Here is an 18,231-nt window from a genome sequence, read left to right on the forward strand (position 1 = left end):
TTAGAAAAAAAATCGCCAAGATCCAAGAATAAAAATTGAATGTACAGCGAATTTTTAAATTTTTAATTGTGATTATCTTTAACTTTGTGATATCAAAAATTTGCATACAATTTTTTTTTTAATACTGTAGAAAAGAATTAACACGATCGAGCGCCGAAATTATAATTAGAGCAAATTTTCTGTAATTCTAGGAGGATGGCTGAAATATCCCGAAAAATAAAATTCCCGACTCGGTAAAACTCTCTGTCCCGAAAAATACAATTCCACAACTAATACAATTCCTGAAAAGTTTATGATATTAACGAATTTGAAAATTCCCAAATAATAAAACTCCCCAAATAAAATTGTTTCTTAATCAGTATTAACTATTTATTAAAAATACGATAATAAAATATTGTTATCAAATAAATTTTTGTTTAATATTTAAAGTGTTAAAAATTGTTTGAATTAAAAATTAAAATTATTAAAAAAATTTTCCCGACAAATTCATATACAAAAACACGTGTTTTTTAATTAACATTTCGATTTTTCGGAAGAACTTTTGTGATTTGAAAAATACTATATACATTTTTAACCAAAATATCTTATCCAGAAATATATTTTGTTTATATATTTGTATATAACCGTATATATATATATATATAAACCGTATATGTATAAAATATATTTAATACATACATACAAAAATTGCTTTAAAATTAAAGACAGGGCCTACGTGTTCCAAAAAAGTCCGGCTATTTGTATGGAAATTTCGGTACAATCGAAGGCTCCATACAATATCGAATCAGATCTATTTTCATCGATTTTTAAATTTTTACAATAATGTTTAAACACTTCAAACATTAAAAAAGTTGTTTCTTTGGTATAAATATTTGATTATTTCAATTTAAAAAAATAATTTGTCAAAGAACAATGTTTTCCACACTTGTTTATCTCGAAATGTACCGAAAACCTGGATCAAGCTTCAGATCTGGAAAAATTCAGCGATACATACATGTCAAACTTTTCTAACTTCAAAAAATCTTTCTACTGCTTTGCCGTCATATTTTACGAAGAATGAAAAAACAAGAATTCGACTTCATAGTATGATAAGGGCAGCACCTCGACAGGGCTGAGGCTGCCCTGTCAGGGCAGAAAATATTATGTCCTATATATATAATTCCCCACTCCGACGCCCCGTACCGCATCTACGTTTATAATATCTTTGCCTTAACTTGAGTGATAAGACCTTTATAGATTTCCACGTTAGCGGCCGAGTAAAAGGCGGCAAATCAATCTTAAAGAAAATTTTAAATTTTTAGTTTAATAAAACTTTATACGAATAAAATTATATTTCACTTGAGATTATTAATATAATTAAACATAAAATAACAATCTCTATTATAATTAAGAATTAAATATCGGTTTTCTGAAATCCGGAATTTTTATTTTAATTGCAATGTAGACGGTAACCGAGAGAGTGCACTAGTAGTTATAGCAATAATATGGCGACATCTTCAACTTTTTCTCCTTTTTCTCTTGACAGTTTTGTTACTTTAATATTCAGGGAGTGCAGTTATATCAGCTGACTTGCGCTGACTTGTCTTTCTGATAAATTAATGACTCTTCGCAATTTCGTTCGCGACTTTCTTGTTTCTGTTTTAAATTTGGAAGTTTCTCAAGTGAATTTCTGATGTTGGATAAGATTTATCTACATTTTTTACGAAGGGTAAGTCCGAGTTTATTTCTACATCTGGTTACTAAATTATCGGTAATTCAAGTAAAATATTGTTTCAATTTTTAATTTAATTTAATAAGCTGAGTTTGCGTGGCATGAAATGACAGTGACGAAAGCAGACTACATAATGTTTACCTCGTTAATTTATTTAAATCCATCACGTGCGTAACACTTCGCATCAAACTTTTTGAGCTCTTATCGGTCGTTTATTTGGCACAAAAACCAATTTATCTCTCAGGCCTCTTTTATTATTGCATCTTAGTAAATAATTATTATTTCTTCTTTTATTTCCAGTTTTGAATTGACAGTGAAAAACGTGAACGTGTTAATTATTGTATTATTCCAAATGATATTTCTGTTTTATAACCTATATTGCAATTTATCGAAATTTGAACCGATCAATCACTTTCGATCGTTAAACATATTTATTTTAATACCAGTGGCAATTCAAAATAGTAGTTCATTTATATGAATGTGTTTATTTTTCTTTATTTGAACTATTTGAATTTCAAAATAAACCATTTTTAATGTTCCAATCGAAAATTATTCAATGTTCCACGTGCTGTTAATTGCAAATTTGGACTGAATTATGACAAATTTACAAAGTTTAGTCTTAGAATAAACACATGCCCTTTAGGCCTAATGTTACGGAAAATTCCGTAATACTAGTCATTGCCTTAAAGTAATCAGGACATTTTGAGGAATTTACTAATTTTAGTTTAGTTTTTGATCTGAATATTAATTTAAAGATTTCAAAATTAAAAAAAAAAAATTTTGCACAAAATAGAATGAGTTATTAGTCTGAGTTTTAACTCAAGTGTGAAAATAGGTTCTTAAAAACTTCGAATAAAATTTCTTCATACTAACTATAAAATTGATCTAATTCATACAAATTTTAGTCACCTCTAACTTCATTCAGTCTATGAAAAATTATCAAAGTAATGCATTTTCTCTGAATTTTAAATAATTTTCGATGTTTATAGAAATAGATTACAAAAAGTGGATTTTTTTATGTAATTCAATTTAATATCAATGTTTTCCTTTAAGACTATTTCCATTATAATTAGGTTTTCTAAAGGAAACAAATCATTCTTTCCAGCTTTCAAATATAAATATTTCCAAATAACGAATTATTTTTAGACTACGGAAGCCGCCACAGAAATAGTACCTTTGCATTTTCTGTTTGTCTCCAAAAAATCGGTCGATTCGGTTTCAAATCGATGTGACGAGGGAAGCTTGTTATTCACAGTTTCTATTAAAATATTGATGGTCTATGTTGCTAGATTCAGACATTAAGAAAATATTTTCAGTCTCACCAAACAATTATATTGTCACTCACAGATATCTTAAGTAATTTTAGTAAATTAAAAAGAAACGTTTGTTTTGAGGTATCTACAATAGTGTATAGTATACTGTAAAAAAAATTTCAAATACATTGATGGCGATTCAGTATAAAGTTATAAAACGCAGTATGCATTTCAAGTTAATTGCATCAGAATCATGTTCATTCAACAGATTATGTATTTCGTTAAATCCAAACAAAAGTTATAGGGTTTAAAATTGGGCCCTCGATTTTGACATTTCCACCAAACGTAAGCTCTTAAACGTTAACAACTATTGATAGTTGAAGTTTAAGTCATTATCAAGGGTACATGGAAAATTAATATTGAATAATGAAAATACCGTTACGAATGAGGATGATACAATGTTTTATTGACCTAAGAAAATATTGTATCAGCCATATTCGTATCGATATTCTTTTAATTCAATGCTTTTCTTCGTCTGCATACAAAATTTTAAAACGACCGTTGTAACCATGATACTCCTCGAAGTGGAATTTAAAGCTTTAGAAAAGTTTATAAACACTCGCTCTTGTTTCTTATTTAGCCTTCTGAGATATGCTTAACGAACAAACACGTACTAACTATTTTATAGAAAATAGAAAAGACCATCCTACAGTAGATAACCGTTAATTATAAGTACAAATCTAAGTAACATAATCGATTATGATTTTAATGTATTAACACTTATTATGTCTTAACTATTAATCACATTAAATTAATCATTTAATATCCATTAGTGTTTTTAATTGATGATTATCTACTGTAGGATAATCTCCCCTACATTTTGATGTTCTCATTTATTAGAATCTAATGTAATCGTTCATATTTTCGATATCTGCTTTTTAACGGATCTTTACGCTTTGGCAATGACAGAGTCCGAAAATCATACAAATTTGTCGGTGTCTGTACGTATGGTTACCTGAATGTTGTAGCCACGCTAACATTTGAAGAATTTTTGCAATCGATTCAGCCTTTGATACACTTTTTAAGGGTCCCAATATGAAGATTAAGTTCTTTAACCAGATATTTTTAACCAAAATTTAAAAAATTAGAACATTTTCAAGATTTGAAAAAAAGAATTAAAATTTTTTTAATTTTGTCCAAGTTATTATTTTGAAAATTTTGAAAATTAAGAAATACATATATTTTTCTGATAGATTAGGAAATTTCATTCAAAGTTTTCACTAGATATCAAATATATTTAGAAACCACCTCAGTTAAATTGTTCGACTAGACCGAAATTCAAAAAGTCGGAGCTTTTTCAAAATATTAAACAAAATTTTTTTATGAGTTTCAGACATTTTTGTCAAAGTTTCTGGTACACGACTAAAAGATTTGAAAATGATCCTAATGACATTTTTAATTTCAATAAAAATTAAAAAAGTTAAATGCGTTTCAGCATTTTGAAAATTTTCAAACAATGAAAAAAAATGGTAATAGATCTTGGATTACACTTTTTAATTGGATAAAAATTGAAAATGTTCTAAATTAATTAATGAAAGTAGAGTTGTTTTAGAACTGAAGTTTAAACGAACGGAATTAAAGCCTTCGGCTTAATGTCTCAATTTTATAAATAAAAAAAAACAATTGTGTTTTTTTCTTCTTAACATTATATTTAAAAACATATGTAGGGGCCGTTCCAAAAAGACGTCATGCTTTTTCCTGCAAATTATGCCCCCCCCCCCTCCCCCTCAGCACGTAATGCTTTTTCTATATTAAACGTATGTAACTTTAACATTAGCGTAACGCCTGGGGTGACCCCTCCTCCCCCCTACAGGTGTTACGTATTTTCTTAACAGCCCCCTACTTCTTATATTGTGTTCAATTTTGTCTAAATCGTTTTATTTTGCAAAGAGAACTGACTCTATAACGTAATTATCGAGGGCGAAGCGCGAGTCTCACAATAAGAATGTAATCGCCAAAACCGTATGTGCTTTGAGAACCTTCTTTAAAAACAAAATTGAAAAAAAATCAGTTCTAATTTGTTATTGTAATTCCTCAGAAGTTTAAATCACAGTTTCCAATTTGAGTTATAATATGTATGATACTTTAAAAAATCTCGTTTATGTTTACGCATGAAACGCACGAAAGCGAAGCGCTTGAGCGTACCCGCGCGCTCAAACTAGGCGCGAAGTGCGGCACGCGCAGCGTGCATGGAGAATGTGGTCGGCAGCGGACCTATTTTTTTCATAACTTTCGACCGTTATGAAAATTAAAGAAAATGTATTCAATGTGAAGTCGCTAATTTACAAATCTCGAGTGACGTAACAAAATAAAACTCTTATTCTTAGTTATGAATTTAAATAATTAGAATAGTTAGTCTGAAAGTTAGATTTTTCTAACGATGAATCGTAAAAATAAATTGATCCCACTGAGGGAAAAGCAAAGAGAAAATAAAACACAAAAGTTGCTGTTACACAACACGAAAGATCAGCCCAACATTTCTCGTAATTAATCACCCAATACTAAATTTCCCTTCAGATTTTATTTTCAAATTTTCGCCAACCGGCAGTCAAATACTTTTAAGGTCTTGAACCTCACTGTCGCGTGCCCAGTTCTTTTAAACGAACTTACGCTAAAGTAACCATTTCAATTCATTTTTCATACCACACATACGTTCATACTTTTTTTCCTTTACTTTAATCTTCTATCTTGTACGGAACATTTATTAGAGTTATTATTTTATAAGTAAGTTCGTTTAAATGAATTGGTCACGCAACAGTCTGGTACATGCCTTTAACTAAAAATGAGATTCGGTAGATCGTTTTCTTTTATACAAATAAGTATTTTTTTATCATTAATATCAATTCAATCTTCTAATTTTGTACCTACAAAAATTGTATCATTAATCTGTTTTGTTATTGAAAAGTGAAAGGTTCCAGACATATGCTGGTTTCTAAGTCGTAAAAGTGAAAGTAATTTTTTCAAATAAAAAACAATTAATGATCAACAAACTAGTATAGCGATCATTTTACTTGTGCAAACTAGTTTTGTAACGATTTCATAATGCCAAACGAACCGTATTGAAAGTAAAGTTACAATTCGAGTGGTGGTTAATTGGTTATTACTGCAAACAAAGCGAAAGGCACTGAGGCGAGATTTTGAGCTCTGCACTTTACAGAAAGTTTACGATTTCGCACAAACAGGAAATTTATTCAGACATCCGGAAGAAAAATATTTAGTATAAGTAAAAATTGCTTTAAAATTAAAGACAGGGCCTACGTGTTCCAAAAAAGTCCGGCTATTTGTATGGAAATTTCGGTACAATCGAAGGCTCCATACAATATCGAATCAGATCTATTTTCATCGATTTTTAAATTTTTACTTTTAATGATAGAATGCACAAAAGCAGGCCGTTCTGCAGCTCGTAATAAAATTTTATGGAATTCTCCGCGATATACAATATTTTCTAGAATTTGTTGAACATTTTATTACGTGCTACGAAACGGTAGGATTGTTTATTTTATTGCAAAAAATCAAGTTTTCTAGAAATAGAGTCGATTTCCTACATAAAACTTTTTTCCTTTTTTATATAATATATATTTCTCTCTGATGAGCTGATCGCACTGATTTTTGTAAACATAATTTTCTCACCTTAATATTTTTCGCGCAGTTCTATTAAACAAGTTTACTCTTTTGAGTTTGTAATTCTAAATTTTTCTCAAAACATACCAAACAGAGCTATTAAGATATTAATACTTTGCTTATACGTTCTTTAAAGTTCGGTTCCTGGTCAACTCAACAACTGAAACCTAATTCTTTGTATGGACTTATCCGAACTTGATTCCATTTTGTGAGCAGGGGCAGTTAAAATAGTCCCTTTTGCAGATCCCATTATTCGTGCCAAAAAAATCCGGCTATTTATACAAAAATTTCATTACACGTAGCCACGTCCAAATTTAAAACTATAAGAGATATGTGGGCATCTGCATGCATTTTAGGTCCAAAGTTGGTTGGAACTTCGAAAAATGGTTTTTTCCAAAAAAAGGCATCTAAATAACTTGCCAAATGCCATAATCACACGTGTTATACCTTTTCTTCGAACATGAAATGTACCTACTTTCAGTTACTTTCTGGATATGAGTATAGTGCCAATAGATTCACTATATAGGTCCCAGTATTATCCCCCACTCAAATCCGAAAATAATCATTTTGACTTAACTTAGAAAAACGTAAATATCTCCAAAACTAGAAACGACCATAAGGGCCCTTTTCACAGAAAAAACTAAGAATAAAATTTGTTGCAGGAATTTTTTTAGAATGATAAAGTTTTGTTTAGCCAACTTCACCTCTTTAAAAAAATATGTGTTTTGTCATGGAAAAACAAAAGAAAGTTTAACCGATATTTGTGTAAAGTTTATCCTGTGAAGTTATTTTTTGTTGCAGAGAATCTTTCGTCGAAAATCGATGTAAAGTTTATCTTCTGTTTTTTCTGTGTTCATGGGGATGCCCACATATGGCCTATTTATTATACACATCGAAACATTTTCTTTTGAAGATTAAATCGTTTTCGTTTAAGCCTTGTTTCCTGATTCTGCCTCTTGTGTTCGTGATTCTCTTTAATGGTTTAGAAGGAATAGAGTTCTAATTAATTGAAAGACATCAGAAGGATTATAAGTATGCCCTATACAGCGACATATAAATGAAATGAAGAACTGACCTCGGTTGGGACCTAAAACTCCGATCATTGACTCGAAAAGATCGATCAATCGTCAGTCCTTGACCCCTTATTTTACATAATGTGTACTATAGTTTAGCCTCACTTATAACTTTTATGGCAAAGAAGAGTAACGTCTATATATTAAAATTTGGGAAATTAAATTCAGAATAAACCAAAATTAACATTTCTCTTGAACGTCGAACATTTAAAAACTACGAAAAGTTTTGAAATTAACAAAAAAAAAGAATCAAGAATCTAGTGACAAAATTGAGACAACATACTCTTAAATGTGTCGATTAAAATGTATAAAACAAAAATTTTTTTAATCTTCCCGCCTTGCGGGCACATTCACATCGCGCGCTGAGCGCGCGGCTTCCTTCTCTCGCCAGTTTGAGCGCGCCTAGAGCGCGCAACTGTTGGTTCTCGCGCTTCGCGATCGATTATGTTTTTACTTCGTGCTTCGCTCTTGGTCTTTATATATTCGCAAAGAGCTTAGCTCGAGAGTTTGAGCACACCTACGGCGCGCGACTGATGGTTAACGGATCGACATCTGTAATTTTGTGATTGTAAACTCTCTTTTGTAAAAGCTCTTTCGGCTTTAACGAACACGTTCTCATCACGTCTCTCGTGCTTCGAACTCGATTTTGTTCAAAATGTCAACTTTTCTACATTATACACAACAATTGTATATCAAATATAATACATTTGTTATGTAACTCTGCCTGGGATTGCTTTTTCAGATATTGCAAAATAAAGCACAAATTGTATTTATCATGATTATTTTAATATTTGTTTCTTATTTTGCTTTAAATTATATTCTAAGCTGCGCTGAAACACGTATCATTTCAAGAAATGTATATTATTACAATTAATAATAAGCATAAAAATTGAATCATACTAATTCTTATTTCCTTGTTTTTATTTTTTTTTTTTAATCTTGTTTTTTACGATTAAAGAAAAACTACTGCGCATCTGTATAGGGTCTAATGCAGGAACCCATATAGTGTCTTATACAGGAACCTGTATAGGATCCTGTATAGGATTAAAGCAAAAAATACGTGCCCTATCAAAAATTATTCATGAAAAATTTCAAGGAGTTTTCGATATTTTTCGGGAAGCGTAACTTTTGTCTATTTTTTCATAGCTTGTGTCGTTTGTCAAAAAATAAACTTTTCTATTCTTATTATTTTTTACGCATAAACCAAAAACTGCGCATCCTATAAAAAATAATTATGACAAGTTTTGTCTCATTTTTTTCGTACCTTGTGTCGTTATACAAAAAGAAAATTATTTTTTTTATTTTTAATGTTGATTTTTACGACTAAACACAAAAACTACGTGTCCCATCGAAAAGTGATTCATCACAAATTTGTAGATCTTTCCAGTGCGCGCAATTCTAGATTGTTCATTTTTTTCGTATCTTGCATAGTTTGACAAAAAAAATGAAATTTTGGATTTTTCATTATTTTTGGTACGATCAAATTTCAAATTAAAAATTTTTTGAACTAATTAAAAAAGTTGTTCTGATAATCTTTTGGCGCTTTCGAAAATCAACCTTTTTCTTCTCCTGACTTTTTTTCATATCATGCGTTGTTTGGCTTAAAATATTCATTTTAGTTTTTTTAGTTTTATTTTGAAAATGCTCTAACTCTGATAATTTTCTTTTTATAGAGAAAAGTCATAAGTATACATTGTTTGGGTTTCTAAGTACTAATCTTGAAAAGATGTGATTTCAAAAGTTTTGAAAATGCACTCACTTTTTGAATTTTCATCCAAAGTAGCTGGTTTACGAACTCGTTCTTTCTTTTAGACCTTAAAAAAGTGTGCCAAAACAAAATCCAATCTGATCAATTTTTCGAAAGTTATCGTGCTTACAGAATACAGGCGACAGACAGACAAACGCCTTCGTAAAAATCGTTTTTTCTGACTCAGGGGGTCTCAAAACATGGACATTTGATGAAAACCGACAAAGTGAAATTTTGCATAAAACCAATACTTTCTTATTAGGATGAGAATGTAAAAAGAAGAAAAGGCAACCGTCAAATCCCCAATATTTTTGAATGCCCTTGAAATATGTTTAGAAGAATCTTTTTAAAATTCATAAAAATGTACAAACTGAAAACTCACCATCGACTAACATATATAATAATTAATTAATTGATTATTAATGAATTAATAATTAAATATTCACTAAAAAATAGCTTATGTACCTACACATTATCAATATTTTAGAAATTGAATTTAGTAGACTCAGAAAACATGAAATATTAAATTAATTTGTACACAATTTTCAACATAACTATGTTAGATGAATACCTAGGCCTAAGTTTCACAAAATTTTGATTCAATAATTATTTATACAAGATTTTGCACTTAAAAAATATAACCTTTTTTAAAATGCGGAGTTTACTCTTGAACCCACTCGTACAACATTTTGAAAATAACGCCGTTATATGAATATTTAGGACTAGGTTTAAACTATTTTTGATTCTTTAATGATTTTTAAACGTTTTTCGCATTTTATTTTTTTTAATCGATTTTTTAGTAATTAATTCAACCTAGAGTACAAAGTTTTCAATAGATTTTACTTCATCAATATCATTAAAATGAAGGGAAATATCACCAAAAACATCTACGATGCAAAACAATCCGCCAATCAAAAATTTATCAGTAAAATGAATAAATTTTATTAAATCGGAGTTTGACAAATAATTTAAAAAGATATATAAATTTTTAATTTATTAAATTGAAAAAATTACAGAAATGCTGAGAATGTATAGAAAAAAGAGAAAATATCGCAAAGCTTTCGCATAATTTTTTGCCGACTCAAATTATTCTTAAGATTTATGTATTTTTTTCAATTTAATGAATTACAAAATTTAGGAATTTTTTGCGAATATTTTGTATCGGGCGTTCCAATTTCTGGACCAATTTTCATAAACAAACCTCCTTCACTGAATTTAGAATACAATAAATCCGGATGATCCCAACAAAGAATTCATAAAAAAAAACTATTATGCTGATTTCGAAGCAGCGGATCATACCAACCAGAGAATTGCCAAAAGTGTATCTGATTCCTTAAAAACAGCGGATTATCCCGAGAAGAATTCGCAAAAAATTATCTGATTCTTTCGAAGCAGCGGATAATTTCAACGAGGAATTCGCCAAAATATTATCTGTTGATTTCGAAAAAAAGTTGATAATGCTAATAAGAAATTGGCCAATGTTGTATCTGATCCCCAGCTATTGTCAGAGCTCCCGTATTCGATTTTAACGAGAGACTGACGAATTCTTGTCTGCAATAACATTATCTGGTAAACAGGACTCACTTTTTTTTTAAATTTGCTCATTTAAAAAAAGGTTCCAAATATTTTGAATTGTTAACATTTAAAAGTGTAATCTAACCATTTTATTTTCAATTAAAATATTATTTTAATTTATATTTACACCATTCAAAATACTTTAATATTCCGAAATTCAAATTGAAACTAATGCTACTAAATAATATTAATACTTCAAGATTCCTGTATAGTTACTTTTTCTATGTATTTCACCTCCAAAAGATTACACAGGCCCAAAAAAGAAAAAAGTATCCTGAGCAGATCAAGAGGCAGATGTATTCTTATGTATTTCTCGTCGCTAAATCCGAATCCGAAGTCAGATTGGAGAGTTTCCCAGTTACTTGTCGAGAAAAATGCAAAAAACATGGTTTTTTATGTTTTTTTATGGTCTTTCAAAACTAAAAAGCGAAAAAATGAAAAATGATCAGAGTACAAATTTGATTAATACGGATTGAAATACATAAAAAACCATAGCTTCATATTTTTCCACGAAATTTTAATCCTCGCAGGACTTTAAAAACTGTCGCAACGCATGAAAAACCATATCCCCTGAAACTACAAGGGGCTGATTGGTTTAATTGAAATATCTATTTGTATATGTAGTTTCCAAAGCCCTGCAAGGATTAAAATTTCATTGAAAAATATGAAGCTATGGTTTTTGATTTATTTTAATTCATAGTAATCAAATTTGTACTCAGATCATTTTTCATTTTTTCGCTTTTTAGTTTTGAAAAACCATTTTAAAAAATATGAAAAACCATGTTTTTTGCATTTTTCTCGAAAAGTAACTGGAAAACACCCCAATCTGACTTCGGATTCGGATTCAACGACGAAAAATATATAAGAATAAACCTGTCTCTTGATCTGCTCAGGATACTTTTTTTCTTTTTGTGGGTCTGTGTTATTATTAACAGTACCGATTTGTCACGAACCATTAACAAAGAGGTCGTAGATGAAAGTTCTGAACTTCAAGGATATTTAATAGACTTTCGGCAAAGTCATAATCGAGTCTCTGCAAAGAACCCGAACAGTAATATAATTGCTCTCAAGTTTGCTCACCTTGTTTGCCAGGAAAACGGAAATCTCCCTTAATTATCAAAAAAGAATACAAACTGCTACTTTATTTCCTTTAATTTAAAAAATCGTTTTTACTAGCCAGTATAAGAAAGATTTTATGAAATAAGATATGGGGACAAGAAAGTTTATTATACATTCAAAGAAGCCCTACTCCTTCTGGTAAACGAGATCATTCTTTATCCAATTTGCTAATTTAGAAAGTCTGGAGAAAAAAGAGAATTGTCCCGCATTTTATCATAAAGTACGGTTTTGAGTTTTGAAATTTAATTTTTTTTAATTGAATTAATTGAATTATATTCTTCTAATTTAAACAGTAATTTGTCAAAATATATTTTTTTGTAAACGAGTTTAGTTTATTTCAAACAAAGTTTTTTGTTTTTTAATTTTGGCATTCAGAAAACAATGTGAAAAATATTGTGCACAATATAAACCTGAACATAAAATATAATCTATTTCCGGATTGCGCTCTTTAAAAGAACGGACGTTGCATAACGTTATTTTTTCATGTTAATGCTGCCATATCTTTCCACACCGCTATAGAATAAACCGTTTGAAAAATCTGGGTTCTGCGATTAACTCTACTTGGCTGAACAAAGAGGTCGTGGGTAGTTAAAAAAAAAAAAAAAACATTTGCAATCTTTTCTTTTTTTGTCAACCCAGAATTGCATCAAACCAATCCTCAGATTACTGCCTTTGAATGAAATGAGATGAATTGATGGGTGGAAGTACAAAACTAAATAACCAACAAAATCGAAAATTTTCAGGAACACGAAAAAACATTGTTTATTATATAAATCACAATTTTTAAATAAAACAAAAGTCTACTCCGTAGCGTAAGTTTTTCTTAATGGAGGCCAAAAAGTTTGATCCGAAATAGTTATCCAGTTTTGAGAGAATTGATGTGGACGTTGACATTCTCAAAGTGGCACTGATCTCAATAAAAAAAAAATAATTTTTAGTTTAAATAGTAAATAAAAAACTAGCTTCCGAGTTATTGAGTTTCTAAAAGAGGGTAATAAAGTATTGATCTAAAAATTTTTGCCAATTCAGAGAAAATGATTCAAGAATTTTGAGGATACAATTCCACAGATTTTAAAAGCCAGTTTTCGGTAGCGATTGCTTCCGAGATATAGGGGAGCTAGGTAAGAATACATATGTTTGATAATTCGAATGAATCTTTTTATCACAAACTGTACTTGATTTTTTAAGAATAGAATAGTAAAAAAGTAAAAAAAAGTAATGGAGAATTTTTTTAATCGCGGTACCTCCGACTGGTTTATGTGAATTTGAATCTTTTTATGAAATCGCGAAATGGATTCTGATCAGTGGCTTAGCCAAGGGGGGTTTTTGGGTGTTAGATCCCCCCCCCCCCCCCCCCCCCCCCTTGACTATGGAAAAGGCATATCTACTTCCTTTTTTTATACCATCTCAAATCTCCGTTTATCTGATATACCTTCCTAAACTTTTTACCCGCCCACTCTCATACGTAATGAGGTGCCTCCCTAGTAGAAATTTTCCAAAACCCTAACAAACTATACATTTCTGAAACAAAAAATGTGAACCATAATAATGTAAACTTCAAGCCTGAAAATATTTGTATAGAAAATCTTCACATAACGTAACAGGCAATAAAAACTAGCATTTTGAATCTATTTTCCTAAAAGCTAAAACTAAAATTTCTCGCAGATTATAGAAGAGCATAAACGGCAGTTAATCTATGGTACTCATTGTAAAATAAAATTAGTACCCATTTTCACAAATGAGTTTCTCGGCATATAGTTTAATCAAATAGATTTGAAAGGAAAGCAGAAAAGTATTCTATTAATACAATCTATATGTTTTTGTTTGTTTTTTTTCGGCGGATTTAATTTAGTTTGAATAAAAAATGTAAATTGATTCTTGATTACAGGTAGAATGAGTTGGACGAGCAGGATGGCTCGTCACGGAACGGATCTATCGCTCCATTTGTCAATGCACCCAGAAAGTGCTGTTTCGACACCGACATGCTCGCCTGGAGCTCTTTCTCCGAACATTACACCAAAAAGTGAATCGAATGCAGGACATAGTCCAATTCTTTCCCCGACGGAATCCCGTATTCCTAGACCTTCTCCGAAGCCTTTACGGCGTTCTGCAAGTTTACGAGTGCGAGGAGAACATGGATCTCATTTGAGATCGCCTATGATCAGCTCTAGCATTCATAACCACCAAATTCGAAATCAGAGCAATCTCTTTCATAATTATCTACCACAGCAACACCTTCAATTTAATCACCAGGATCTATACCCTAGCATTAAGGAAAATGGAACTGATTCTCCTCGTCATCGATCTAACGTAAGTATATAATTAGTTTCGTAATTGTTTATTAACAATTATTTTAGAAATTGTAAAGAATTATTCCTTTTTTTATAGATTATTTGATTTCCTGTTGCTGGGTTTACAGCTTTTTCTTATCGCCTTTTTCAACACAATTTTATTACAAGCGTGAAATGCATATTGAGATTACATAATCGCAAGAGAACTTTTTACCCTTGAAAAATGTAAAAATTGAGTGAGGTTGGTAGACAATGTAGGATAGAGTTAAGCATTAATTTCATGGTTCTTGTTAATCAATACTCTAGTCTAGAGAATTTAAATTTCTAATTTCGTCTCGAGATTCTGAACAAGTTTATCGATTCATTGCTGAACTTTGAAAATCTTCCGACAATCAAAGGTGGAACTTTCTAAACAAGAAATATTCAATTATCTATACAAAATTTTAGGGGGAGCGCTGGACTGGGAAACAGGACCTTTTTTAGACCGGGAAATTAGACAGTTTTAGTTGTTCAATTTGTTATACTATCAAGTGCGAAGTCATTCACTTAACAGCCCGTAATTTTAATATTTATTATTTGAAAAATGTTCATTTTTCAGTCTAACTTCTGATCTTACATTTTCAAAAAAGAAAAGATTTATTTAATTTTGAAGGTTTAAAAATCTTTTAATTCCGCTGCTAAATACTATAATAGCCATTAGTTTTGCTTAAAGATCTTTGATAAAATTAAAAATCTCGATGTAATTTTCAATCATATGAAAGTGATTTTACTGACGCATGGTATATTTACACGCTGCGACTGAATTTTGCCTTATGAATGTAAAGTTTGTACGAGGGAACGTGTAATTTTATTTTTATCGAATGTGTAATATTACACTGCTGTTCGAGGGTCCTTTTATTTACATCGCTAGATGATGTAATTTCACATACTTTTGTAAAATCACAAAGTGGAGTGTGTGATATTTTCAATGATACAATATTTAACTTTCCGAAACTTTGTAATTTTACACAAATCTTTTTGTACAGTGTATGTTTCTGTCTTACCGAAAATGAGAGAGCCCTTAAAAATGTCAATCGATGTGTTCGTTTACAATCAAAGTCTTTTTAACTAACAGTAGCATTATATTCAAAATTTTTAAAAAAGTTTCTTTTATATAAACAATTCAACTTTGTTTTAACTTTCTAAATTGCTGATGATTTATCAAGAATAATCACTGAAAGTTTGTTAACAGGTCAATCTATGCGTTTTATAGACGCAAACAATTATATTAAATGCAGTATTGTTATATTCCCAATATACAGAAAAATCCTCTTATAAACAAGGTAAATAATTTTGTTACAAAGAATAAAAACGATATTGGTAAATTATGGTAGATCATAAAAGATTCTTCAATTGGTCAATCAATTGGTCGATCCTGGGATCGAATTATATCAAAATATATCAGAAAAGTAGAGTTAAAATTTTAGGTAATTACAAACCTTCATCTATGAAGAAGCAATAAAAGTGTTTAAAATTCAAAAAAATTTGATAGTCAAACTTTCAAGATGATTAACTGTAAACATAAACTAATTAAAGAGATTAACAAATAAACTATAATATTTCAAATTGAATAATAATTAACCGTAGAAAACTTTAAAATAAACAATAATTATAAATCGATTTAAAATTAAACGGATTTAAAATGTAAACTTTACAAATTTTCAGTAATTTAAAATCTGAAGCCGTAACAGTTGAACAATAGTAAGTTTCAGATTGAAGCTATAGAAATTATTTCCAATGTTCAAACAATTACGATTTCGTAGATTAATAATTAGACGATACTGAAAACCTTCACAATTGATCTACATATTTAAAATTAAAACCACGAAAAATTTCAAATGTTTAGTTTCAAACAAAGTTCAGTATCATTTAATTTTAAATGTTTTCTGACATAGTTAAATTTTAAAGGCTTACAGTTAAAATCCTTGAAGTTTTGAACAGTGAAAATGACAAATTCAATTTAAATGTCACTTGATGTTAGGTACATGAGATTAAAATCGGTAATTTTTCAATCTAAAACGTTTCAAATTTAATTGTACAATTTTCAATACATGTTTCCGAGATTGCAGGAATATGACGGCATTTTCCTGATTTAAAACTGTTCAATTCCTTATGTTTACAATTTGTAATTCCATTTTTCTATTATTAATTACTTGAACTTAAAATTGATAATATACACATATAAACATTTCAATTTTTTTCGAATACAGAAGAGTTTGAATTTTACTTATTTAATTTTCAGTTTAGTGTTGATAACTTAAAATAAAAAAAATTTCAGCTTTCAAAACTGGAATTTTTAAATTTCAATAACGGGGTAAACTTTTAGTAAACGGGGAAATGACCGGAAATCGTTGTGTTTCATTTTAGCGGCTACCCGGATTTGTCACAAAGTTTTTTCCAAATACATCAAGTTTCCTAGCTTACAATCCGGCCTAATTTCGAAATTCCAAAATGAATCGGATCAGGTGCGCAAGTAGAAACCCATCGATTTTAGGGGATCACGTTCTGGAAACTGTGGATACCTGTTGCGAATCTAATTCACGTTTTCCATTTCCTGGCCTTAAACGCTTTATTCATTATCCTAAATTCTCAATTAGACCATACAGATCTTCAGAATATAAGAATCATTAATGAGAAAATCAAAATTCGTTTTGGAAAAAAGATATTTTTTGTAATAATTGTTGGTCCACCTGTCAGGAGGAACTCGTGCGTGACACTTTTGCTTTGACCCAATTTCAGAGTCGCTTTTCGCGGCGGAAAAGGGAGAGAAGCTCCTGACCTTTGCCAACTATCGCGTCGGCGCAGATTCATATCATCGCGATACACGTAGTTTCTTAGTTAGTTACTGGTGTGTCGTCCCCAGTTGCAAGATCGTCCACGCGAAAAATTTAAAACGTCCAAGTCCCCAGCCTGGGGCTCACCTTCCGTCCAAAAAAAAGTATCAAAATACGACTTGGTTGTAAAAAATATCTTCATGGAAGTGTGTCCTTCCGGTGATCTTAAAATCCACCTCGCAGTGTCAACCCTCGCATGGATTCGCACGACGAAAGAAATTCACGCAGTTGTCCTTCGGTACGTTTTTCAGGAAGCGAGAATTTTTGTTCCAGCTGGTGAAACGACTCTTTTCTGAACATTGTACTCCCGTGAATATGGAGAGGAAATATTCAAAATATTGACTTCTACGGGTTTGTTCGAGACCCCCTCCTGTTGGAGATTTCAAAAAGTTCAGATTTTTAGAGACCTGGTTTTGCATCTTATTGTGGGAAAAGTGGTTCTTTGTATGAGAAAAGAAATTGGGGGTAGAGAATGTCCATGATTTTATGAGGCAAAGGATGTGGTTTTCAAAATATGAACTTAAAGTCTTCCACATTCAAAATCTTTTTAATTTTCAAAGATTTTTGATAACTCATGAAAATTTGAGGGTTTTTCAATGCTTATGGCTTTCAAACCTTAATTGTTTATTAAATTCTAAGGATTTCAATTGTTCAATGATAATATGGCATGTTTCTTGGAGTTTTTTTTTTAAGTTTGAAATACTTTTCAATTTGGATTTCATTCAAATTTTGAATTCCTGTTTTAATTAAAACCTTTCCTTTATTATGTTTAGAAATTACTTCAGACACGTTTTTTAATTTTAATAGAACTGAAATATTTTGTCCTGATCTTTTGAATCGAAGCGAGGGTTTAGAAATTAAGAGGGCGTAGAATTTGGACAATGAAAATTTAGATCGTGAAAAGGAAA

General features: G+C 30.3%; 1 protein-coding gene across 3 annotated transcripts in view; it reads left to right on the top strand.

Annotated features, from left to right (window-relative positions):
* The first annotated feature begins 1,542 nt into the window (after positions 1 to 1,542).
* The window catches only part of LOC117179744 (prelamin-A/C), a 48,127-nt gene continuing 31,438 nt past the window's right edge, over positions 1,543 to 18,231 (top strand). For all 3 annotated transcript variants that reach the window (XM_033371806.1, XM_033371807.1, XM_033371808.1), the window contains exons 1-2: positions 1,543 to 1,708; positions 14,048 to 14,469. In XM_033371806.1, coding sequence (XP_033227697.1) covers positions 14,053 to 14,469 — 417 coding nt within the window. In that variant the 5' untranslated portion in view covers positions 1,543 to 1,708; positions 14,048 to 14,052. The remainder of the gene's footprint in view (positions 1,709 to 14,047; positions 14,470 to 18,231) is intronic.

This window comes from Belonocnema kinseyi, chromosome 9, assembly GCF_010883055.1.
Source record: "Belonocnema kinseyi isolate 2016_QV_RU_SX_M_011 chromosome 9, B_treatae_v1, whole genome shotgun sequence".
Classification (NCBI taxonomy): Eukaryota; Metazoa; Arthropoda; class Insecta; order Hymenoptera; family Cynipidae; genus Belonocnema; species Belonocnema kinseyi.